Genomic DNA, 27,905 nt, shown 5'->3' with positions numbered 1-27,905 from the left:
TCCTGCTCCAACATTCCAACAACACACACTTTTTCACAGTTACTGGCTATCTCTAAGGATGTAGTCTGTGGCCATAGAACTGATGAAAATAAACTGGGCCCTGTCCACAGCTTTATGAGTTGGCCGATCAATCCAACCAGAGCAGAGATTAATGCCTATCTAGAATGTGAATTGTTGCTTTGCAGAAGAGAGATTTAAACATTAAGAAAAAAAAAATTCCTGGGCAATCATATTGCTCTGCCATCCATTAAAATGGACGGTTTCCATGAGTAATCCATCTATTGCTCCAAGCCATCACTTTCTTCTTTCACCATCCTTTGCTGCGGCAGAGTTTTTTCACTGACAAAAACAACTCCGATTGTGCAGTCTCGCCTACCTAACAACCATCCACCCACTCCATGTATAACCGATATTGGAATTGCAGTGATACTCCTTGGAAAGAATCCAGGCTTTGGCCCCTGTGGATGGACGCCTGGGACAAGTCACCACACATTTAGACCATCTCTGTTGGGGGAGTTGGATATTTATAGAAGAGAAATTCACTGCAAATGCAGAGTGATTCTCTGCTGCCGGGCTGACCAGCGGACCCTGAATGGCGGATGAATGATCACTCTGACACATGTTTCTGTGAGAGAGAAGCTAAGAGACCACTTGGCTATCGTCACCACTAGCCCCATTCACCTGCCTCCTTAGGCTTTTATTGTAACAACAACAGCTTGAACTAAAATTAACCTCTAGATATAATTAGTAGGGTAAGCATCCTTGAGAAAACACCTGCATCTGTAGTGTCTTTCAAACAAGGATGTTTAAGAATCTAACATAAAGATTTTAGTAAAACACCCGGGGCCCACACTTGTTTGGAAAAGTCAAGGCAGGGTCCACCACCTCTGGCAAGGTCCCCCGAGGCCTCCCACCTTTCAGAGAATCCTCCTTACAGACTTTCCAACCGACTCCCACGCTTCCCCACACTATGCAGCAATCAGACCTTGTAGAGGTGACTAGTGCAACAATATGAGAAAGATTGGAAATGTTCTGCTTCTGCCTTTTAAACAACATATTTTAGTGTGTATTAGTGACGTTAGGCCATGGCAGTCGTTTCTCTTAAAGAGCAACTTTCCATCTATAACTTCTGTTGTTATCTTACAATTACAAATGGGCATGCTCTCACCTGGTTTCCCTTACTCTTCTAGTTGCTGACATTATGCCAAAAAAAACCCCAAAACACTCAGTTTCTTTCCCACACAGTTGTAGGTTCCTCTTTTCTTACTGTCTTGATGCTACCCTATTCAGGCATTCAAGAAACAAGAGCATGACAATTGAGAGATCTTATTTTATTTTTTTATTAAATTAAAGTTGTGGGGGTGACAAATTGAGGGATTTTATGGCATTATGATCAACTACACATTCATAAAGGAACCAAGATAGAATTTTCTATTCAATTTGGGTTGATGTCTAGGGTATAAGATTCTGAAGCACTTAGAAAACTGAACACAATTCCAATGCTAAAATATGATTCCCAGGTTATAAGTCCTTTGTACTTTCATAATTTGAGGTTCAAACTTCAGACCAGAAATTTTGAATACCCATTAGTGACAGGTGTCCATGAAATAATTTCCCTTTTATAAGGGGCACACATAGGAAGTAGGGTCCTTCCTTTTTTTAAAATAATCTTTATGCATAGATTTTAGTTATCATCTCTAGTAGATGATAATCCATGCTATTCATGTCTGTATGATAAAGAAAATCCATAAAGGCAATGTTGTTGTTTAATTCAGAATACTTCTTGCAACATTGCTAGCTATTCTTTGATGAAATTAGAGCATGTCATTGTAATAACATATGTAAAATATTTATCCCAAGTCTTCATAAAAAGCACTCACCCTAGTTATTGTTTTTTTAATTCTAAAAATAAATATGACCCTTTGTAATACTTTAAGCAATAAAAATAATAATAATAAAATAAAAATAAAAATAAATATGATGTGTATATTATTAGGCAGCTAAATGCCTTGATATAAGTCTTAATATTTGACTAATTAAAAATAAATAAATATGTATAAAATTTAGTAAATAAAATCCAGACTCACTGGGCTTATGTAATGTTATATAGATTTTCTGACTTGATTTGTAGGAGAAACAATAGATTTTTTTAACCCAATGAATGGATTTGCTAAGAATATTTATAAGAATACAGAGGTATGTGTCCTAAAGAGGATATTTTTCTTCAGCACGTTACTCTATCACAAATTGGTTAGCATATTCTTCTCTCTCTCTTTCTCCTCTCAGGATTCAAGAAGGGTCTGTGGTATTGGCTTTCTGTTAATTGACAAAGGTAAGAGAGCAACTTCTCTGGAGCTGCAGAAGCTGATGGGGAAAATTCTTTTGCAAAAATACCGAGTTACTAAGGTCACGTGACAAGTCAACCATGGAGCCATGGTTCAGAGTTTCTGGCTTTTGGGTTTCCACCCTTTTTTAAACTTAGGCATGAAATGGTGTAAGAATTACACACCCAGGGCTTGAGGGGGCTGTGGGTCAACACCACTGCCATGTTCTGTTTCTTACGTCTCCTCAATATTGACTTAGGCTGTCAAAAGAATTTATATTGGAAAGAAACTCTGAAGAGGCAAATATTTAAATTCTCTCAACTCAGTAATATGAGACATGATATAAAATGAATTGTATGATTTTCAAAAGAGAGAATAGGTTGTATCAATACCTTGGCTGTAGATGGGCAGTAACCATCTCTAGTAGATGATAATCCATGCTATTCATGTCTGTATGATAAAGAAAATCCATAAAGGCAATGTTGTTGTTTAATTCAGAATACTTCTTGCAACATTGCTAGCTATTCTTTGATGAAATTAGAGCATGTCATTGTAATAACATATTTTCAGTCTATCATTTGTCATAATCATCTGTCTCTATTGTCTTGAGATCAGGGGTTTTTAAAGACTCGTGTTGTAGTTCTCTCTCTCTCTCTCTCTCTCTCTCTCTCTCTCGTATGGTTCAAATATGGCATCTTTAATGATAGCATGATGGAGTTCACTTTCAGTTTAGTTAGAAATCAATATGTTTTAGAAATGCTCTGCTAGATTTCTGCAAAATGGATAAATTGTTGTTTCTTATAACCACTTCTTACCCACTGAGTTTTGTGGAGGACATGAAGTCTTTTTTTAGTGGTGGCAGCTCATCTGTCTGATCCCACTCACACAATGTGGCTGGAGAGTCATGCGCGCAGTTCCAACAGCGTAACCCCTGTCCAGTGCCCTTTACTCCAGAGAGCTTCCCAGCCATAGTGCTGCAAAGGAATCCCTTTTCTTGAAATAAAGTAAGACAACGTTACTCTTTCACCTCACAAAAAGACTAGGTCCAACTCTTGTGGAAAGAAAACACTGACAAAGAATGCACTGAAATTGTGGGAGACAAACTGAAGTGGCTCCCCTGGTCCCAGCAATTGCCCAGTGGCCCTGACTGTGTTAGTCCATCCACTCCACTCCTCCATCCACTCCCCTCCTCTCTCAGGGGGTCCAAGCTGCCCCCTCAGTCACACAGTTGATCTAAAGGTAGGTATCTGACATAGGGAGGCTAATCTTTAGACCTCAAGGAAACCTGGCCACAGTCATTGGCCCAGGGCGTACATATATGATCCACGGCAGACCAATCTAGTTTCCCTTGGAAGCTTCCACACTGGAATTTTCAGGAAAAAATTTCTCCTATTGGCTTGTGAGATTGTTAGGATGTGAGCCTACAGATGAAGTGAGAACAGAGAAAAGAGAGAGTCCTGAGGCCATCTGAGTCCCTCTATCCCACTGCCCCTCAAAATGCCTGTGCCCCACCTTCCTAAGTGTGGTTGTTCAACTCTTCCTTCCTATCAATCATTTTTCTGTTTAAATTCCCTCAAATGAGATTCTATCACTTGCACTCGAGAAAGTCCTGAGTTGAGCACACATCGAAAAGAGTACTTTACAATATCACTTTTAGTGGCTGGTAGAATCCTGTTATTTACAGGTTTTTTCAAATAATCCTCTATTATTGGATATTTAAATTGCTTAAAGTCTTCCTGTATCATAAATAATATTGTGGCAAACACCCTTATTCATGAAATGACGTCCATATCTCTGAATATTTCATTACACTTGCTCCTAAAACTGTGTGCACTTTGAAAGCTTCTGATACGTTATCGCCAGATTTCCATGTCACGCAGTTATATTTAAATGTGTATTTCCAGCAGCAGCAGTTCACGAAAATGTCTGGGTTTTTCTCATTGTCACCAACCTCAGGAGATGATACTCAGTTTCGTTCATATGTTTCTCAGTTTCACAGGCAAAAAAGTGCTGCCTCATTGTGTTTTTGTAGTTTGCACTTCTTGGGAAAACAGGTCATTCTTATAAAGAAGCCGTGGATGGCCATCGCGCTTTAGGGGCACGCTCATGGAGCTCTTATCACCCACCGCCCTGACTGCTGACCGACTCCCTGTCGAAGTGCTCACAGCTTCCTGCCTTCACAGGGTTTTGTCAAAACATCACGTTGCCTCATTTTCAGCCCAAATACCAGCAATCTTCTTCATTCGGGGAGGGGAGGAAGATAAATCATCAAGTAAACATCCCAAGAGATGGTGGGAGGCAGCAGGAACATATTGCTTTATTTTGTTTCCTTTTGTTAAGTTTAGACTTAGTGACTGAAGGGAATGGGGAAGTCCTTTACCTGCTGGGAGACTGACTCTAAGGGGGCTTATTTTTTTTTTTTTTTACTCAGGTTGCTGTTGATTTTTTTTTTTTTAATGCACTCAAGCAGTTTGTCTTTTCATATGGAGTTTGGAATGACCTTGAATTGTCTTTTCATATGGAGTTTGGAATGACCTTGAATTGTCTTTTCATATGGAGTTTGGAATGACCTTGAATTTCGCAGAGGCGCTTTTCAGGGCTCTTCCACGTCATCCTTTCCCAAAGCATTTGCAATGCTTGACCGCCCAGCGCTCCTCACAACAGACTGAATGACACACTGTCCGTCTTTCCTCTGTAGTGGTTCCAAACAGGGTGCATTTGCTCTCATCTTTTCCTCCCCTTCCATTAGGACAGACTCAGACTAGCATTACATTGTCAGAATTTGAATGTAGTGAACCCTGGGGTTTTCATCAAGGGGCTCCGGTGAACGCAGGCCGTGTCTCGTAATTAAAGGCTTGAAGGAGCAACCTTCAGAGCACAGACTCTTGACTGCTGTTGTCCGGGCGGAAAGCCCTCTGTGCACATGTGGTGTGAGTGTGAGTGTGATGTGGCCAAAGAGTTCGCTGATGCCCGAGATTTTTCACTGTCAGTTCAGGAAAAGAAAGAAGGGGAGGCACGATTTTCGTTTTATTTTTAGATGAGGTATGTGTTGGCCTGGTTCTCAGTGGTCTGAAAGTAATGATGTGCAAATTTGTTAATGTAGGAGGGTCTACATTAATATATCATTATTATTGATGTAATAAGCTTAAAAATTGCATTGATTTTCACTTATAACTAGTTTAATGTATAATAGTTTTTGCCAGCCTCAACTCTAACCCTCCTGAGTTTTTAAGTTTTTTTTTCACTTGTATTCCAGTACTATATTTTTTCCCTATGCTCACTTCAACCCCAACCTCACCACACCCACACACACCATGTACTTGGAAAACTACTTTCTTTATTTGATAAGAAAGTTTAGAAATTTCCAGAAGAAGAGAAAAACCTGCATGGATATAGAAATAGAATGGTTTGGCCGAAACCGGTTTGGCTCTGTGGATAGAGCGTCGGCCTGCGGACTGAAAGGTCCCAGGTTCGATTCCGGTCAAGGGCATGTACCTGGGTTGCGGGCACATCCCCAGTAGGAGATGTGCAGGAGGCAGCTGATCGATGTCTCTCTCTCATCGATGTTTCTAACTCTCTATCTCCCTGCCTTCCTCTCTGTAAAAAAATCAATAAAATATATTTAAAAAAAAAGAAATAGAATGGTTTGGAATTTAACCTTGGTACAAGTCACAACTTCCCTAGACCTCAGTTTTCACGTTCATGGCAGGAGAGCGGTTGAATGTTCTCCATGGTGGCGCTCAGTTTTATAACCAGCAGATAAGACGCAGGCAGCACCCAGTGTTGTAACTAGAATATAAAACACAGGTAAACCCTTCTGTTTGCTTCACACCTGTCTGAGGCACCAGGCTCCCACGTCTTTCTTTCACAAACTACTTCCCTTCTCTTTCTGGATTTTATCCTGATTCCCTCTAGTTCCTCCCTGACTAATGGGACCAGATGGTAGTGTTAGTAACTGACATTTCCTGATGCCAGTTCTGAGACAGAGTATATATATGTGAGGTTCAAAAGGGTGGACTAATTTGCTGTGAGGCACGAGTTCAGAAGTGGTGGCGCCTAGATTTGAACCCATTTTGTCAAACTCCAAAGCTATAATCTTAACCACTGTGCTATGCTGTTTCCCAGTAGGCTTGTGGTTTTCAAAGGTTTTAAGTGATATCTTCCATAAAACCTCAAAAGCGGAGCTGTTCTGGGCAGGGCAGGGCAGGGAGGGAGCCCCGGTATCGCCACTTTGCCTCTTCTACAAGCCAGGTCGGCCCACGGTGCTTTCACACAACCCCGAGCCACATGCAGTCACCCCCAGGATCAGACACGACTGTGAAGGAGCAAAGCCCACTTTGCCTCCTCTCCAGAGTCTCTGGATGAGTATCAGCTGGTCACTGTCCGCAGAGCCAGAGGCCCAAGAGCATGACTCACAGCTTAAGCAGCAGTTCCGACAGCCAAAGTGCCAGCAGAGCTGCCCTGTTTTAACACTTCCTTTGAGGGCCACAGTGACATTATCGGGAGAGAAGCAGTTTGTGCACTTCCTCTGTCCTGACCCACATCGCATTTCCAATAGACAGAATAAGGTAGGAGCCTGGGGGCCTCATTTTTGAGCACCACCACCACTACCATTGCCAAGTCGATTATTATTCATTTGTATCATTTTCCTGAAGTTCAACGTAATGGTCGAGAGAGGAGTTTGCTATGGGCAGATCTGGCTTTCCATTCTGGCCCTGCAGAATCCTGAGTGGGCTTAGACCATCTATTTAATTAAGATTCTATTTTTTCATCTAGAAAATAAGATCAGTAAAAACCCAGCACAGTATCTATCATAGCAAAAGTTAGCTGTTAATGTTAATATTGTAAGTTAACCAAACATATTCTTCTAGTTATAAGAAAATGATAAGAATCGGTGTTTTCAAAAACCTTATTAATATATACGATTACCTGATTATTAAGAGATGGAGCCATGAAACTTTTTGCTTTGTTTTGTTTTAGTTTCCTTCTGAATTTCATCTGATTTTTTTAACGATCACCACAATATGTCTAGTTAACATCCATCACCACACATAGTTACAAGTGTTTTTCTTCTTATGAGAACTTCTAAGATCTACTCTCTTAGCATTATGCAATGCACAGCATGGTGACTGTAGTTAATAATAATACTGTATTTGAAAGTTGCATTTGCATTTTAAGTGAGCTTCTTTCTCAGATATGTAACATCATGCAATCTAGGATGTGCTCCATTTTCCTGTCGATCAGATGTGTTTTGCAATGACAGATGTTAGGTGATCGGGGTTTGGATGGATTTATTATCTATGATAGCTAAGTCCCAGGGTTTTAAGAGAATGTGGAAACTCCTTCTCACCCCTCTCAGCCAAATGAAATCCAGAGTTATGAAACTCAAGTATTCTATTTGGCCAGTTTGAGAATCATTAATGCATCCTGAATGTGTAGCCGTGTCTGCCAGTGGTAGCTAAATGTGCTTTTAGGTCTTTAATGCTCCAGAGAGAACCAATGCTGTAATTGAATCTGAAATGTCAGTTTTCTAGTGAAGAATATTACTTTTCATCGCCACTTGCCTCCTGAAACATCTCAGTCCCTTCACACTGGTGAACCCCTGTGTTTGTAGTACCCACAATTTGTTATGGAATTTCAATTGTTGGGTTAGGTGTGCTCAAAAGGCGTGTTAGCTCAGAGCCATGGCTGCATCACCTAATTGGCCCCAGTAGCATTTATCATAAGTTTAATGGGATAAGAGGTTTTATTTTGACTGTAGAAGTAAAAATAGTAGTGCATAACTGATCTGAGCAGATGAGAATCAGGGGCGAACATGCAGAAGAAACAGATGGTGATGAGTAAAGAGAAACAGGCTGGAAGTTTTTCATAAGAAGAGACTTAGTCAGAACACTGGTGATTTGAATTCATTTAAAAGGCCCATCTGAAAGAGGTTTCACTTGTTAATCTCTATGGTGGAAATGGGGTTCAAGATTCTGTGCAAGTTTTGAGAACTTTTGACTATAGTAAAGTATAAATTACTATAGTCAAACATGTGTATTGGTTTTTTAAAAAAAAAAAACAGATTAAAAAAACAACATTTTCAAATACTTTAATCTGGTGGGAAATACTCCTGAAAAATGGCCAGTCAGCAAGCAGCGTGAGTCTTTTCTCTTTTCTAGGGTCAGCACCCCCTTCTGAGCCCACCTGCTCGGCACCTGGTGATGGGCATGGGGGTAGGTTCCAGTTTGGGGTTATTACAAATAAAGCTGATGTGAATGTCCATAATGGACCTTTATAATAGCATATACTGTCTTCTCTCTTGGGTAAATACCTAGGAGCGAATGGCCAGACTATATGCGTATTTAACTTCCTAAGAAACTGTCCAACTGTTTTCTAAAGTGACTGGGTGTTGTTATTTTAATATCCCACCAGCAGTGTGTGAATTCCAGTGTCTCGCTGTGCTGTTAATTTGTACCTCCCTAATGGTTAGAGTGCTTGTTCCACGGTTGTATGTCTTCTTTAGAGATATGTCTATTTAAGTAGTTTGTCAGTTTTTGCTTTAGACCTTTTACCCCTCCCAGGATCTTACAGATTCTATTACAAGCAGTTCAGTCCCCTAATATCAGGGCTCCACTGTAGTCGAATGAACCAGACAGGGAACAGTGTTCATATCACACTCTATCTTCTCTCTTTCCTGCTACCTCTGATTTAATCAAACTTCTTCTCCAGCCCACCCACCCTCACCCCTTACAAAGCAAAGGCCTTCATGCTCATCAGCCAAAGACAACAAATATTTGACAGGGGCAGAGAGAGAAGAGTAGGTATTTTAAACATTAGCAATATCTAGTGGCAAAAACAGACAGCCTGCATGCCCTGTTCCATAGCTGCTGGCCCTTGTTAGGCAGGTCATGTGGACACTCTGACATTCAGAGCACAGAGGTTGTCGGGTCTGGAGCCTCAATTGGATGTCTCATTGAGGAGTTGTTCTTAGATCCACTAACGAGAGTGAAAGCCCCCCTCCCTGGGCGATTTGTCATTCCCCGTTGGCAGTCTAGAATAAGTACACTACAGTAGCCTCTTACATAGAACCCTGCATTTCCCACACTTAAGAAAGTACAACCACTCTAAGTCAGACACAGCTGTAGATGACTTCCGTCACCCACTCCTCCTCCAGGCTTCCGCCAACACAGTGGTTCAGCTGAGTCTCATTTCCTTTGGTGTCCTGGACCTTCCATTTCACTGTATTTATAAAACATTTATTAGAGAATAATTTATTCCTCAGGCACATTAATGGAGTCCAGATTCTGTTTGTACAATATGGACAGACAGATGTGCAGGGCTTTGTGTTACTTTGCGATGAGCAATGCTGTTTACACAGAATTTTCCTGAGACCACCCAACTCCGTTCACATGTAGTCTTCAGCTACTTCCAAGCCCTGGCCTCCAGAGGAAAAGAAAAAATTTAATAACTCAGAGCCCCACCCAATTTTGAAGACATGACTTAATACTGAAGGAATTTGCAAGCATGCACTGCCAATCAACATGCCTACATCAGATAAACCATCTTTTCTTATTCTTTAAAATAGAAAGTGGCTCTAGAAGCATTCTACTCTGTGACCTCCTTACATTTTACTCATGTTCATTAGATCCCTCAAGAAGGTTGAGCAGAGATTAAATCTAAAAAATAATAATAGTAGATGAAACATTTGATATTTGGCCCTCCACAAGTCTTCTGCTTTCTGTATATTTCACATAAGTTGCCTTCCCCCTAGCTCTGTATTAGTTCTAAAGACATTGCTAGTACTTTCTTTGCACATAAAAGTTTACTACACTTTTCATAGTATTTGCACATATTGGCAGTTTGTTTTCTCTTCACATGAACTTTGAAAAGCAAGTAAGGCAATTAGTAGTATCTCCATTCTTGAGATAAGTCCATTACAAATCAGTCAAGTTTGCCAAGGTTTCTCAGTGAGTAATTGGTTAAAGCAATTATTATGGCTGATCATAATCATTTCTTTTTTTTCTTGTATGATCATGTTTAATCGAAAACTGTTACCTATTTTTAAATTTGGTTGTTTTGAATTACATAGGCATACCACTATAGATGTCTAACAAATATGTTATGTTGTCACTTCGGTTTACCAAGATGTAAGGATACATCAGTGCCTGTTATCTCTAAGCCCTATTTGAATTTTAGTCAGTGATTTGCATAAAAAATGTGAGTCATGAAATAATATTCTAGATTTCTTTTGTAAATACTGATCGATTTTAGTTATATCAATGACTTGCAGTTACTCATATAACCGAAATAAAGTGAAGTAGGGCTTGATAGAGTGGAAAAATCATTTCAATAAAACTTAAGACACCTGGTGTTCTGCTTGGCTGTCATTGATTCACTCCCATGTCTTCTCCCTTCTCATATATAGATAATAAAAGGGGAAAATTAAATTCAATAAATATTTATCAAGGGCCTACTATGGGCAAAGCATTTTACATATAACATTTAATTTAAACCTCACAACAATTCTAACAGGAGGGTGTTGCTGTCCCCATTTTAGAGAGGAGGTGACCATTATCAGGGAATGTAGAGAAAGAGCAAGGCAGGGTCTGAGCTCCTTTCCTTAACATACCATGTTCCTTTCTGCATACAAGGCCCAGCTCAGTGCTGGGAAACCTATAAAGATGTATGACATAAAGTCCCTATCCTCAAGTTGATCTCAAAATAGTAGAAGTGAACAGATTCAGAGATAATGAGTGAGGAATAGTCAGTGGAATAAGGAAGAAGCAGGTGGGGCATAAGCTGGCATAAACACACAGGAAGTCCATCGGCGGAAGAGATCCGTTCTGGCTAACTGTGGTGGTGGGGTGAGCATCGGGTGCCGATTTATAATGAAAGTCAGCCTTCATTAGTATATCTAAAGAAGATTATAGTTTTGAGAGGCAGGGATGTGGCAGAAAGCATTCTTGGTAGAAAGAACATTGTAAGATACAAAGGTGATAAAATGCAGGGTGTGCCCTGGACTTAGCCAACAAGTTGGCATGAGTGGAACGTAGACCCTGGCGACTCTGCATGTGGCTTATGGGACCTGCCCCGTCGCCATCGTCTGGGAACTTGTCAGAAATGCAGATTCTCAGGCCCCACCCAAGACAGGATCATAGTCTGCATGGTGAAGAGGAAATATAGTAGCAAGTCACACAGAAAGGTAGATTTTGATCAGACCCGAGAGAAAAGCTGTTGAACATATGGGTAGATGGAGGCTTGAGAGCAAGACAGAAGGTTAATCTCTGCTCAGCATTCAGCTCCATCACTTTCCAACCTAGAGGCCTTGAACAAAGTTACTTAACACATTAAGCGCCATATCAGTCACTGGTGATTGACACTATACTTTCCGTCCGGAAGACAAATCAGGCTGGGCGCTTAACGTGTTAACAAAGTTACTTAAATGGGAGTGATAACAGTACTGTTACCTCATAGGATTTTTTAATGGGCTTTATTTTTTAGAGAAGCTTTAGGTTCACAGCTAAATGGTGTGTTGCCCCCACCACCACCACCGCCCTATCAGCATCCTGCACCAGAGTGGTACATGTGTTACAACTGATGAACCTACATTGACTCATCATTATCACCCAAAGTCCACAGTTTACCTTCAGGTTCACTCTTGGTGTACATTCCATGCACCGGGCCTCTAGTATAGAGCAAATGTATAATGCTCTGTATCCACCATTGCATTCTCATAGAGTATTTTAATGCTCTAAAGATCATCTGTGCTCCACTTATTTATCCTTTCCTCCCCCAATCCCTGGCAACCACTGATCTTTTTGCTGTCTCTGTAGTTTTGCCTTTTCCAGGATGTCATATAGTTGGGACCATATAGTAGTCAACTTTTTCCGATTGAATTCTTCCACATAGTAGTATGCATTTAAGGTTCCTCCATGTCCTTGCATGGCCTCGTAGCTCATTTCTTTTTAGCACTGACTAATATTCTGTTGTCTGAATGTATCACAGTTGATTTATCTATTTACCTACTGAAGGACATCTTGGTTTCTTCCAAGTTCTGGCAGATATGAATGAAACCGCTATAAATATCCATGTGCAAGTTTTAGTATGGACATGCGTTTTTAATTCCTGGGGGAAATGCCAAGGAGTATTATTTCTAGGTCAGACCTTTTAAAATATTGTTAGGATTCATGTAACTAATGTCCTCAGCATCGTATCTGGCACTTAGTGAATGGTTCTCAAAGTTGGGCTTGCCCCTAATATTTAAGGGGCTCAGGGCAAGAGCACAAATGCAGATCCACACACCATAGGACTAAAGAGTTAACTTTAAAGTTTAAATATTTAACTTTAAAACTTTGCAGCTTTAGCCCTGGCTGATGTGGCTCAGTTTGTTGAGTGTCAACCCGTGCACCAAAAGACCACTGGTTCTATTCCTAGTCGGGGCACATGCCCATATTGCAGGCTCCATCCCCTGTAGAGGACATGCAGGAGGCAGCCTGTCCATGTTCTGCTCTCACATAGATGTTTCTCTTTCTTCTTCCCTCATTCCCTCTCTCTCCCAAAATCAATAAAAGTATTACACACACACACACACACACACACACACACACACACACACACAAACAAAAAAACAAAACAAAACAATTTGCAGCTTTGTCCATGATCAGCTCACATTTCTACTCAGATCACCTGAGCTGGAGACTGAAGGGGCCGTGCTCATCCCTGCAGCCTGCAAACTTGAGCAGAACATGTGTCTCCTGGGCAGGGCAGAGAATATGCTGGGCCCCGAACCAGCTCCTGGGTGGTGACAGAGCCTGCCTGAACCCTGCACGGGACCGGCCCAGTTAAACTCTTCAGGGATCTGGGGCAGCTAGGTTCTTCTTGCATACCTTTCCAACTCAGATGCTTCCTTCCAACTCAAACTGTACCTTCTGAGCAGAGAGGCAGGAGGGAACACAGTTATCTGGGCAGTCTGGTCTCTTATTCACCTGCCTGGATGATTTAGAGTGGCCAACTTGAAAAATCTCAGCCACTCTTTGGTATCCCAAGGTAACTGTGGTTTTCTCCACCACCACTCTCCCCACCACAAGTCAGCCCTTTAGAGAAGCTTTAGGTTCACAGCTAAATTGTGTGATGCCCCCCAACCCCCCCACCCCCCCACCCTGTGCTCATCCCACCACTTTATCAGGGAACAAGAGCCAGGTCAGCATACATGTGCTTATTGTCTAATTCCCATTATCTCAAAGTGTAGAACTTTCCAGAAAACTTACTTATAAGACAAAAAAAAAAAAAAAAAGCAAATGTCTCTGTGCTTCAGTATTTGTGATATTCAGGCCCCTCCTGCCTGGCTGTCAGATTGGTCCTGCCTATTGTGATGTCAAAATTGGACTTTATTTTCAGAACAAGGGCATCCCCTGAAATATTTTGAGCTGAAAAGTGACACAAGAAACAGAACTTTTTGGATCCCGTGGGAATGAAGATAGATCTAGTTTAATGCCAAAAGGCAGTGGGTGTTCTAGAGGTTTCCCCAGCATGGGATCTGCCACCAGTTCCCTCCCTCGGCCCTTCCTGGTCACCCTCCCATCCCCCAGCAATCTTAACAAAGGTTCAGGAAGCTGGTTTAAGGTATCATTACTGTTGAACAATTTTTATATGGTTATTTTTTTTTAAGTGATAAGTTTTTCCTGCTGTTTGTGTTTTTAAGGGGGAGAACATGTGGACAAAATAGATTTTCAAGAAAAAGTCATCACTGATAAAGTGGTGGTGGTACACATTTTAAAACACAGATTGTACCGAAGTCTCCTGGGCCATTCAGATGTGTCCAGAGGCCCAGCTTGTTTGTCCTTCTGATTCATAATTTAAAAACATAATTTAAACCAAAACAAGTCCATACCAATATTCAAAACAGAAGGATATCCTGCTACGAGGTGGCAAACAGAGTTCATGTAATCCAAAGTCATTGAATCTGATTTCAAACTGAGTTTCCTCTTTCCTGGGGTCTGTTATAACTAAATCAAAGTAAAGGTCTCTTTTATTCTCCACCCCCCTCCCTTTTTCTTTTCCTTTTTCTTTTCTTTTTAGACCTTTCTTTTCTTTCTTTCTCTCTCTCTCTCTCTCTCTCTCTCTCTCTCATGCATTATTCCTTCTAGCCTGTAGCTTCTTCATATGATTGTGGTCCCTTATTCTGACCCACATCCCTTTATCCTTCATAAGAAAAGTGCTTTTCTCTGTTGGGTGGAGATTGCTCTCAGCTAACCCATCCCCTCTTAGAACCTGGGTGGAGTCGAATACCAATCACAACAGAGTAATAAATCATTATCAATAAACAGAAAGCCACATTGTGTTAAATAAAGTCACTTCATGTTTGTAAAATTAAACACACCAAATTCAGGAAGTGCAAATATATCTGTACTTTTAAGTGAGCTGGATTGTACATGCCAACACATATATTCTTTCCTGGTTAAAATGCTTTGAAAATATCCTTTACTAATCATTAAATGAATTACTGATATTAAAACATCTTAATGTAATTTTTCATATTTTTAGTGTTCAGAATTCACGTGGCTTCTTGCATTTAAGTGTTAAAAATATTGAGGAGGCTGTTTGGGAACTGAGATAATAAAATAATAATCATGAGAATAAGAAAAATATAGTTTGGGTGGGAATCACTCAGACATAACAAAGGAAGGTCGGTATTTTTTTTAGTCTTCCCATCTTCTGTGTTACTCAAGTTAGCTTCACTTATGTCCTCCCACTTGACTTTCACAGACATTTTTCATATGTGTTAGTGTATAATTTTTTTTCTCTGTCTGCCATTGGGCAGTAAGCTTCTGAGCAGCCAGAGAAAGAACTGAAAGCAAGGAAAACTAAGTGCTGCCTGAGAACACTTCATGCCTAAAGTGGGTAGGAGAAGAAGTATTAAAACTATAGCCAACAGCCTTAGCTGGTTTGGCTCAGTGGATAGAGCATTGGGCCTCAGACTGAAGAGTCCTGTCTTTGATTCCTGTCAAGGGCACATACCTAGGTTGCAGGCTCGATCCCTGGCTCTGGTTGGGGTATATGTGGGAGGCAACCAATCAATGTGTCTCTCACATCACTGTTTTTCTCTCTCTGTCTCTCCCCCCCCCCTTCCACTCTCTTTAAAAAATCAATGAAAATATATATATATCGCATGTCCTCAGGTGCTTAAATATCTGACATCTCAGCAAACACTGGATGCCACAATAAAAATGAAAATAAGGCTGCTATGCTAAAAGACTTTTCATTCCATTGGCAATTGCTACAGTCTCAGAAAATTTCAGTTTGGCATGGCCTATGGACATGCAGATATGCATAGAATGTTACTGGGGTGCAGATGAAGTCCTAGAGACTCCAGAAAAGCTTCCTAAAAGAGATGATGCCTGAACTTGAAACCGGACAACCAATGGGTCCAGGCTGCCAGTCACTACTTGAGCCAATTAAAAGCAGAGACAGGGTTGAATCATGTGTGAGTGTTTATTCCAATAATGCAGGCAGTACGGGAGAGCAATAAGTCATCCACGAAAATCTGCCCTGTACCGCTCCCCATAAGCCATATGGGGTAAAAGGACAAGGATTACATGGGGAAATAGGCAAAAGGAAAAAGAATGGGTATGCAAAATAAAAATGAGTATGCAGGCATGGGAATGTAGGCAAAAGGAATAAAAATAAGTATAATGGTTACAAGTTAAAGGCAAAGCAGGCTGAGAGTTTGCAAAGGGTGAGCGCCACAGTCGTTAATCTTTCCATGATAATAGGAAGTGACCCAGTGCCTGGCCTGCACCCTCTCCAATCTGGGACCCCTTGGGGGATGTCCGACTGCCGATCCCTTGTGGGATCAGGCCTAAACCAGCAGTCAGACATCCCTCTCACAATCTGGGACTGTTGGCTCCTAACTGCTCACCTGCCTGCCTGCCCAATTGCCCCTAACCTCTCTGCCTGCTGGCCTGCTTGCCCACAACTGCCCACCCCCCACCGGCCTGATCGACCCCAACTGCCCTCCCCTGTCAGCCTCATGGCCCCAACTGCCCTCCCCTGCCAGCCTCATGGCCGCCAACTGCCCTCCCCTGCCAGCTTCATGGCCTCAACTGCTCTCCCTGGCTAGTCTCACGGAAGGTCTGCTGGTCTAATTAGGATATTACCCTTTTATCAGTATAGATGCCAGGCACTTTCCTAAGTGCATAATGCATATTATTTTAGTCCTCCCAATAATCCTATAAATTGGAACTATTAATATACTCTCTTTATAGATAAGGAAAATGAAGGACTGAGAGGTGAAATGACTTCCTCAATGTCCTACAACCAATAGAAGGTGGAGCTGTGACTGGAACCCAGGTCTGAGTGCAGGGGACCCCAGCTGCCTGTTTACTTTGTCTCAATAGTCTCCTTCCTCACAATTCATCCCACATAGATTGTACGGACGAATTTCTAAACATACACAATCTCAGAAGCAAATGGATAATTAAATGAACAAGATACCCAAAAGAAAGTCATTTCAAAGGAAGAAAACATTAACACGGTAGTTTTCAAACTTATTTTGCTCCCACCATGTTGCTTTTGACCAAACCAATATAACAGAAACAAGCGGAACTGGTCTGTTTGGAGCACAAAAGCCAGGGCATTGTGGCCTGAGCTACCACCAGCTCTGACTGCACCGTGCCCTCCACTGCGGCCCAGGCAGCTTAAAGGACTAAGGGACTCAGTTAAGAGTCATATCCTACATCAACCACTGGTTGAAAAGAAACCTGGGGATACTAGAATCAATTCACCTGTCCTCATTATCTGACTTGGTATTAAAGTTAGAGTTAAAAAAAAATTTTTTTCACCAGTTTGCAACATTATAATTGGAAGCTCTCCAATTTGATCATTAAAATTTCTTATAATAAACTGTTTTTGGTACTGTTTTGCACTCCTATCCATTTTATATAGTCTAGATAACCTTGTTAAGCACAGGAGAATAGCTGAGAGGAAGGATTAGGCTGAAAGGTGCGGGGGTGGCAAAGTTAAGCATCTGTGGAGGATGAGAATATTGAGAAAGCTTCTGCATGTACAGATTTTAAAGATAATCAGCTCTGACTTTGGAAATGAATAGCTGAGAGAGTGGTTCTTTTGTTTATTTTCTTGCTTTTTCCCTTTCTGGTTCCTCAAAAGGACAGGAATTCAAGATATTTATTCTTCCTCAGATATGTTTTCGCTAAACATTATCTAAGAAGTCCAAATCCTCTGCATGAGGTATTGTTACCAGAGAATTAAACTCCCCTGTCACTCATGAGAGCAAGGTTCTTGGGGTACCGCTGAAATAAGAATTTTCAGAAGCCCTCACGGGAGGATGAGATGTGAAAAAAGGCTTTATTTGCATGAAGTTAGTTACATTCCTCGGGTTCCAAAGTCCCATGCCCTTGGAACTAGTCCTGAGAAAGGTAAAGCTCCAGCAGGGCCAAAAGCTTGGTTAGTGTCCAAAGCTTCTGTTCCATGTTGCAGCCGGGTGTAGTTCAGCATCCAGGCTGATTAAAGTTCACGAGTCATCGTGGGAGTTCCATGTGGTGCAGCCCCCTGCAATGGGAGTCCCAGAGGGCCCAGCACATGTGAGAAAGTAGAGAGAGTAGAAACCAAGATAGCTCACTTCTTTGTCTAGAAGTTGAAATATTCAGGTTTCAAAACCGTAGCAGCCATTCCCATCCTGGCCACTAATTTGTTCCCAGGTAGGACTGATGGGCAAACACCTTCCCACAACACTCAGACCTCACTGAGCATGTGCATGAACTGCCTTTGTTCAGTCTCTTCCCCCACTGGTCAGTGGAGAACAGACTTGGAGAGTGTTAAGTGGAGTTTTTTTTGGCAAAGCTATATAAATGGCATGCCTATATTATCTAGTCTCTCCTTTCCTCCTTTCCTGTTAAAGAATAACCAGGTTATTACAACAGTGTCAATATCACCACGTCTGCTGGGCTGTTTGGTATGTTTGTTTGTTTGTTTGTTTGTTTTGACCTGGAAATCAGGTTACCTAAGCTCATATAGTTTCCAAAATATTTCTTCCAAGGATACCTAGACTCAATGTCAGAGGTTTCCTTTACTACTTAAATAAATCCACACCTCTACCCACACTTCTACCAAGATGTTGATTTCTCCTAGCCATTTCAACTCATTTATTTACTTCATTACCACAACCAGGACCCACTTTTATGTGTTACTCTCCAAGATGTGCTATGTGCTTCTTTCTTCTAGGAATTTTGGGGATATGGGTTTCACCAGAGTAATATGGAGACAAGCAATTCTAGGATTGAACTGGATTCTTCCACTTAATAGCCAACACCACTTTGGACAAGTTACTTAAACTCTAGTTGCCTCAAATTCTTCATCTGTAAGTTAGGTATTAAATAATACCTATTCTGAGCTCTACTGAACCTTAGCAAAAGAGACAAATCCATTCATATGCAAACTCTTTTAGGCCATAGAAAAAAAGATAAAGAGGAAGGTCCAAGATGGTAGAGTAGGTGAAAGCTGCACTCACCTCCTCTCATGACCACATCAAATTAAGAAGAAAATTATAGAACAATCAGCCTGGAAACCATCTGAAGAGTAGCTGAACAGAAGTTCTATAACTAAGCGTATAAAGAAGAAGCCACACTGAGACTTGTAGGAGGAGCAGAGATGCGAAATAGGCAATGGTTGAGAATCCAGAGAGATATCTCAGCTGCAAAGGTCCCCCTGGAAAAATGAGAGTTCTCAGCTCAACATGATCCCGATCCCAGAGTGCTGAGAAAAGGAGCTAACATAACATCTGGCTGTGGAAATCAGTGGGGATTCTATTTACCCCCAGGGAGACAGAGGTTGCTGGAAACACAGATGTCCTCTTAAAGAACCAACACACAACTCTCACTCACACTCACCCTGGGATCCACATCAGCTCTGTGGTGGAGGGGTGCCAAAGAAGAAGAAACTAAGTTGTGTGATTCTAGGCAAGGGCTGGAAGGACAGCCTCCAATGTCCCTGTATTGAGTCCTCCGACCATGCAGCCCGTGGGAGCCATCTTTCCTGGGTTAGGGACTCCCTCAACAAGCAGTAGCCTAACACTGGCTCCGCGCTGAGGTCCCACGATAAACAGTTCATGCATGGCTGGAGATGGGGCTGTTGTCTCACTCTGCCTATAGGTGTCACCCATTCCTGTGTGGAGCCCTTCCCCCACACGACATAAGCATGGTGAGTTACACTAGTTTCATCCTGACAACGCCCTGAGGTCCTGCCCTTACTGGCTCTCACACAGCCAGAGGCTCTGTCTGTGGTGGCTACTAGCCTCAGCCTGTGTTGCATTCCTTCTTTAAAAAACCTCCAGGAATTCTGGTCAAGCTCTGGAGTTCCAGAAACACAGGGAGAAACTGAGTTGTCTGGCTTCAGGGCAAGGGCCATCTTCTAACAGGGCCAGCTTTCCTAGGTTAAGCCTTCGTTACACACCGCCAAATCTGAATCTGCTGTAGTACGGTGACTCTACTAGCTCCACCATGGTGACTCCCTGAGGCCCCACCCCCACTGCAATGGTCCAGGTGGGTGGTAGCTGGCCTTGATGTACCCTGAGACTTTTGCTGAGTGATCTCAGATCCAGCACAGCTTCCAGGTTTGAAGCAGTACTAACCTGGTAAACACCACCACCCACCCCTACACACACACCAGGCAACTCCCTGAGAACCTGCCACATGTCACTCATGTACTACTGAGGCTCTTACAGTGGTTGAGCCTAAATGGCAGGTGGCAGCAGATCCCAGGTGCTTTGGGCCTTTTACTGACTTTCCTCAGGACCAGTACTTGTGGGAGATGGTCCAGTTAGCAGCTTGTTGGCAGATGGCCTCCCACATGCACCTAGTTCCAGTAGAGGCAGCTACAATCCGTGGATCTCTTTGCACCTTCTAACAGGTAGCCCAGGGCTGGTCACTGGCAGGGTTTGACATTGGCCTGCACTGGAGTCCCTCCCAAGAGGCCCCAGAACCAACACAATTGGATGCTGGCTTGGGACTACAATAGAGCATCACCCAATTAGTTCCACAAATGGCACACCAAAGAGAGGTCTCAGCAAGCACCAGACCCTGATGGCAAATTCCACTTCATGGGATCAGCACTTTCAGATCAGCACATACACTGTGGTTGTGTCCAATCCTGATAGACAGCCAGCTTGAGCGTCAACCCACAGATGTGCCAACAGCATTCAAGACTCAGTGATAACAGGAGGGCACACATAAACCACACAAGGGATATTCCTATAGCACCCAGCTAAGGTGATCGAGAAGATTGCATGACTGTACCCCACAGGACACTACATCGGGCCACCCTACCAAGACTTGGAGACATAGTAGGTCTACCTAATATACAGAAACAAACAGAGAGGCAGCCAAAATGAGGAGACAAAAAACCATGCCCCCAATAAAAGAACATGAGAAATCTCCAGAAAAAGAACTAAATAGAATGGAGTCAAGCAATATACCTGATACAGAGTTCAAACAATGGTTATAAGGATCCTCAAGGAACTTAGTGAGAACTTCAACAGCATAACAAAGGACATAGAAAGCAAAGAAAAGAACCAGTCAGAAATGCATAACACACTAGAAGGATTCAACAGAATATTAAATGAAGCAGAGGATCAATTCAACAATTTGGTAGCAAAAAAAATATCTAATCGGAGCAGCAGAAAGAAAAAACAATTCTTTAAAAATGAGAATAATTTAAGGGACCTCTGGGACAACATCAAACATAACAATATTCATATCATAGGACTACCAAAAGGAGAAGAAAGAGAGCAAGGGATTGAGAATTTATTTGAAGAAATAATGGCAAAACTTTCCTAACCTGAAGAAAAACGACACAAAAATGCAAGGAGTGCAGAGAGTCCCAAACAAGATGAATTCAAAGTAGCTCACACCATGACACATCATAATTAAAATGGCAAAACTTAATGACAAAGAGAGAATCTTAAAAGCAGCAAGAGAAAGACAGTTAGTTACCTACAAGGGAGTTCTGATATCTCAACAAAACTTTGCAGGCCAGATGGAGTGGCAAGAAATATTCAAAGTGATGAAAAGCAAGGACCTAGAACCAAGACTGCTCTCCTCAGCAAAGCTATTGTTTTAATATGAAGGGGAGATAAAGAGCTTCCCAAGCAAGAAAATGCTAAAGGAGTTCATCACCACTAACCCAGTATTACAAGCAATGTTGAAGGGACTTCTTTAAGAAGAAGAAGAGGGGAAAGGGAACATAAATATGAACAATAAAATGGCAATAATAGCAATAATACCTACCAATAAACACTTTAAGTATAAATGGATTAAATGCTGTAATCAAAAGACAAAGGGTAGCTGAATGGGTAAGAAAATAAGGTTGTCTACAAGAGATTCACTTCAGATCAAAAGACACACACAGACATAAAGTAAAGGCATAGAAAATGACATTTCACACAAATGGGAACCAACAAAAAAGCTGGGGTAACAATACTTATATCAGACAAACTAGACTAAAACAAAGGTTATATTGAGACAAAGAAGGACATTACATAATGATAAAGGTCCCAATCCAACAAGAGAATATAATCCTTGTAAATATTTATATACCTAACGTAGAAGCACCTAAAAATATAAAGGAAACATTGATGGACATTAAAGAGAGATTGACAGTAATACAGTCATAGTAAGGGACTTTAACACTCCCATTGACACCACTGGGTAGATCTTCCAGAGAAAAAAATCAATAAGGAAACAGTGGCCTGAAACAACACATTAGACTAGATGGACTTAATTAATATTTTTAGAGCATTTCACCCCAAAGCAGCAGAATATACATTCTTTTCTAGTGCATATGGAACACTTTCCAGGATAGATCACATATTAGACCACAAAACAAGTCTCAATAAATTTAAGGACATTGAAGTTATATCAAGCATCTTCTCTGACCATGGTGGTATGAAATTGGAAATCAATTGCAAGAAAAAAACTGAAAATCACACAAACACATGGAGGCTAAATAACATGCTACTAAACAATGAATGGGTTAACAATGAGATCAAGGAAGAAATCAAAAGATACCTTGAGACAAACGAAAATGAAAACACAACAACCCAAAATCTGTGAGACAACCAAAAACAGTCTTAAGAGGGTCCCTTCTAGACAACATATATTTGGGTCTTATTTTCTTGTCAAGAAACAAGGAAAATCCCAAATAAACAATCTAATCTTACACATAAAGAAACTAGAAAAAGAATAGTAAACAAAGCCCAAAATGAGTAGAGGTAAGAAAATAATAAAGATCAGAGTGGAAATAAATGAAACAGAGTCTAAAACACACACACACACACACACACACACACACACACACACACACACACACAATACAAGAGATCAATAAAACCAAGAGCTGGTTTGTACAGCAAAAGAAACCACCAACAAAATCAAAAGACAACCTATTTGCCAATTATACATTCAAAAACGGGTTAATATCCAAAATTTATAAAGAACTCATTCAACTTATCACCCTAAAAATAAACAACCCAATTAAAAACTGGGTAGAGGACCTGAATAGACACTTCTTAAAAGATGATATACAGATGGCCAATAGGCCTATGAAAAGATGCTTAATATCATTAATCATCAGGGAAATAGAAATGAAAATGACAATGAGATGTCACTTCACATCTGTCAGAATGGCTATCATCAATAAATCAACAAATAATAAGTGTTGGCAAGGATGTGGAAAAAGGGGAACCCCCATACACTATTGGTGGGAATGTATGTGGGTGCAGCCACTATAGAAAACAGAATGGAAGGTTCTCAAAAAAAAATGGAACTGAGTTATGACCTAGCAATTCTAATTCTGGCTATATATCTGAAAAACCCTAAAACACTAATTCCAAAGAATATATTCACCCCTATGTTCATTGCAGCATTATTTGCAATAACCAAAATATGGAGTCAACCCAAGAACCCTTCAACAGACCGGTAGATAGAAAAAGTAGTGGTACATATATACAATGGAATATTACTTAGCCATAAAAGGAATGAAATCTTACCGTTTGTGGCAGCATGGATAGTATTAAGCTAAGTGAAATAAATCAGACAGAGAAAGACAAGTACCATATGATTTTACTTATATGTAGAACCTAAAGAACAAAATAAATGAACAAACAAAATAGAAACAGACTCATTGGATAACAGACTGGTAGTTTCCTGAGTGGAGGGGGTTTTGGATACTGGGTAAAATGTTGAAGGAATTAAGAAGTACAGATTGGTCCCAGCCAGTGTGGCTCAGTGGTTGAGCATCAACCTATGAACCAGGAGGTCATGGTTCAATTCCTGGTCAGGGCACATGCCGGGGGTTGCAAGCTCAATTCCCAGTGAGGGACATGTAGGAAGCAACTGATCAATGATTCTTTCTCATCATTGATGTTTTTATCTCTCTTTCTCCCTTCCTCTTTGAAATCAATAAAAACTTTTTAATAAAATAAAAATTGTCACAAGGATAGGGAATATAGTCAGCATAGGGAATATAGTCAATAATATTGTAATAACTATGTATGGTGCCAGGTATTTATGTGAATTATCAGGGGGATCACTCGGTAAATTTATACAAAACTAGAGGCCTGGTGCACGAATTCGTGCATGGGTGGGGTCCCTCGGCCTGGCAGTGATCTGGGTCAATAGGGCCATCTCACCCAGTCCTAATTGGGGCCAATCGGGCCAGCCGGCCGGGGGGAGGGACCTCAGGAGGTTGCCTGGCCACGGAAGGTTGGCTGTGGGAGCACACTGATCACCAGCGGGCAGCTCCTACATTAAGCATCTGCCCCCTGGTGGTCAGTGTGCATCATAGCGACCGGCCGATGGATTGTTCAGTCGACCAGTGGTAAAGGCTTTTATATAGAGAGATATATAGATAATATTGAATGTCTATTGTAATTGAAAAATAAAAATTTTTTAAAAGAAAAAAATAAAGAACCACCCACTTCATTATACGAGGCCAACATCATTTTGCTTTAAAACTGTAGGCCAAATAAAATATTATCAAATCAAAACCAATGACATTTCAAACCAATAGGGAAAACAATAAACAATTTAATAAATGGTATTCGGACAATTGACTATACACATACTTGGAAGATATAAGTTCCAGATGAATTAAGGATAAATCTAATATTTAAAACATGTTATAGAAGGTGAAGAGATTAGCCACAGAGCATATATGCATAGCCCATGGACATAGATAATGGTGTGGTGATGGCCAGCGGGAGGGGGACAGAGGCTGGGTGGAGGTGGGTAAAGGGAGAGAAAAAGGAAAACACCTGTAATACTATCAACAATAAATAAAAAAATAAACACGTTATAAACTTGCACTTAAGACCTTCTGAAATAAGACTTGCTTAGCACCACACCCTACTGTGTGACTTAGAACACATTATTTAGCTTTTTGAGGTATTGTGTTGTTGTTGTTTTTAATCAATAGAATAGAGATGATAATAGAAGTATTGTGAAATACACTCTGATCTGCCAAAGTATAAATCTCATTTGTTACATTAAACTTTGTGGTTTAATGGTTGTATCCAGTTCTGTATACCTCAGTCCTCTGGAGGTACTGAAATTTTATTTTTCCTGCTGCTATTAAGAACATATATGAGCCTGGATGGTGTGGCTCAATTGGTTGAGCATCGTCCTATACACCAGGAAGTCACTGGTTCAATTCCCAGTCAGAACACATGCCCAGGTTGCAGGCTCAATCCCCAGTAAGGAATGTGCAAGAGGCAGCTGGTCGATGTTCCACTCTCACATCGATATTTCTCTTCCTCTCCTTTGCTCTCTCTGAAATCAATAAAAACATTTTTTTAAATAACATATTTGAGTCCAGCTGGTGTGGCTTAGTGGTTGAGTATTGACCTATGAACCAGGAAGTCAAGGTTCAATTCCCAGTCAGGGCACGTGCAGGATTGTGGGCTCGAGCCATACAAGTAAACTTAGAAGCTTATGTGATTATTGTTTGTGAAATTTAAAGCAAACCTTTCTTCTGACCCTAGAAACTACAAGGTTGTTTTTTTTTTCTATTATTTGTGTGTTCAGTGTGTAGGTATGTTTGGTCAAGCAATCATTTGATTCACGGACCCCAAGTATGTTCATTCTTGTATATAAAGATAATTCAATATCCTGCTAATTACAGAGCCGAGAGAGAGAGAGAGAGAGAGAGAGAGAGAGAGAGAGAGAACATATTTGAGTCTAATTTGCAGAAATTCTTCTTCTGTTAACTCCTATATCTCAGCACCTGTAGAAATGACAAAATTTTCTCCTTCAACATTTTTGACAAGTTTTTAACCTATTGACATGATTTCTTGCTGATATATGATTATATATGTCTGTACAAAAACAGCAAGAGATCCAGGAATTCTGGATATTCTTTTGATTTTTCTCCTTTTAAGATTTATTCCCACAAAAAGAAAATAATTATTTTTAATCTAACTTAATGGGTCACCTTCAAGAACTCTCTCCACTCCTTTATCAAGCAGATGTAAAAACATGTTAAAGTCATTTATTTTTCCTCTTGAACAAAAAGATAAAAAGACAAATCCTGTTTCATTGGTAAAACTATTATACTGTTTATTTGCCTATGTGTTTTGTTTTGTTTTCCCCTTCCCTGATGACCAATTCTATGATAAAGTAACTCTATGTCTAGATCGAGACTCAGTTTCAGGTGACAGAATCCAATTCAAAGCAACCCAAGGAAATTCCTAAGGGAATAAATTGGTTTTGATAGGTGGAAAGTCCAGGGCTGGGTATATCTTCAGGCATAGCTGGTTTGCATGGTTCAGGCCTAGCTCCACCTGATCCACGCGGAATAACTCCCCTCAGAAAGAGGCGGAGCTGTCTCAGCAGAAACAGAGAAGAAAGCACTGAACTGGCAAAAGCAATAACTGTCCACAGCAGTAATGGAAGATGTGTGCTGGTTCCACACAATGTGCACATGGTGCCTACACTGTCGTCTGCCCCCTCAGGTCACTGTTTGCACAAGGGTTACAGCAGTCTTGATGGGTCATGAAGCCTGGAAGGTATTTGCTTCAGTTCCTTGACTGTGTCTCGGTAATGAAGTTAGAAAACAACTTGCCTACACTCAGTTTGCTGTTTTGCTCCCATGTTATCTGTTGTGATATTCATTAACAATCCATGTTTTGGTGTGTGTGTGTGTGTGTGTGTGTGTGTGTGTGTGTGTGTGTGTGTGTGTGTGTGTGTGTGGCTTAATTAGGAGAGATGATGTACCATACAGAAGCCTCGCGAAAGCAAATGCTCATAACCGCATGAGATTTGAGTGAAAAGTCTTCTACAATGGTTCTGAGTCTCTAGAAGTGCAGAGAGTTCCTGAGGCTTTTTCATCCATGCCTGAAGGCCTAAGTGCGGTGGTTCTTGATCCTTGGCCTGTTAGCATTACCCTGGACATATGCTGAGGGAAAGGACCCGCGCTGTAGGGAGTGGAGGAGGCCTGTAATTGCGTTGGGAACCACCGTCTCATTGTTCTGCACTGCAGACATGTTGGCACAGTTGACAAATTCTTGGCCCACTCCTGGGCCTCCCGGGGCTCTCTCCACCCCAGGAGTATGACTGTCTTCTCCCATTCCTTCTGCCTCCGGAGAGGTTGAGACAGCTTCCAATTTTTTGTTCCAAAATTAGGTTTGTTTGTCCTCTCTGCACTCCTTCCATTCCCTCTCTCCACAGCCTCTCCCCCAGTCATTAGAATGCTTTGTCTCAAGCACAGGAGCAGCGAGGGGCTATTGGTAACCATAGGCAACCAAGAACCTGTAGTAGCTATTTGTGCTATCTTTGTGAGGCGCAATCTAGCCACTAGCTGGGTAGACAGAAAAATGTGCCTACAGGTTTCCTTGTACAGTAAAATATCGGCTTCTCTGTTTTTAGAACGACCAGTTCATGGGCGAGATGCAGATGATTGGAGGCTATGGTCTTTCAATACTGGCAGGAAAGCTTTGCTCATGTAACGCTGCTCAGTTCGCACTGATGCCTGACGTTGTGGGGAAATCAGTGACCTTCATTTCAGGTCAGCACTTGCAATACATTTCAGACTCTCTCCAGGGTTTGCTAATTCATGCAAATGGATGTGTGAACTCTTGTAATGATTTCGCCTTTATAAAACACTCCTTTATAATGCTTCCAGGACATGATGCAGACCAAATCTTTCGTCTGCGAGCTTTCTTCCCATCTTATTTCAGACAGCCTCGTATTGCAAAACCCCTTGGCACTCCTTGTTCTTTCTTGTCTGTTCACCCTTTCAGGTGCCTCCTGAAAAGGAGGCTTTTCCCTTTACTTGTCTGCTTTATGTGTCTCGTCTATGCCTCAGCACCCAGGCACTCCAGTAAGACATTTCATACACAGGTTCGTTGAAATGTACAAAATCGGGGGAGAGAATAAACAAGACTTTTGTGACAGCACGTTCTTCAGCCCTTTGCCCTTCCCCCTTATTAAAAAGATTTAACCCGTTAGATCATGGGGAAAACGCCTTCCATTTTAACATGGGATTCCAAAACTTGCCAAGGCTTAGCAATCCAGTGGGGGAAAAAATGTTTGG

General features: G+C 41.2%; 1 protein-coding gene across 1 annotated transcript in view; it reads left to right on the top strand.

Annotated features, from left to right (window-relative positions):
* The window catches only part of PRTFDC1 (phosphoribosyl transferase domain containing 1), a 92,263-nt gene that overhangs the window by 44,855 nt on the left and 19,503 nt on the right, over window positions 1–27,905 (top strand). Inside the window, 1 exon segment of the mRNA XM_006773829.2 lies at window positions 27,239–27,302. Within this exon segment, the coding sequence (XP_006773892.1) occupies window positions 27,239–27,302 (64 nt within the window).

Source organism: Myotis davidii, unplaced genomic scaffold (assembly GCF_000327345.1).
Source record: "Myotis davidii unplaced genomic scaffold, ASM32734v1 scaffold86, whole genome shotgun sequence".
NCBI lineage: Eukaryota > Metazoa > Chordata > Mammalia > Chiroptera > Vespertilionidae > Myotis > Myotis davidii.
The sequence above is the reverse complement of the archived record's forward strand: the minus strand, read 5'-3'. Positions and strand labels throughout refer to the sequence as shown.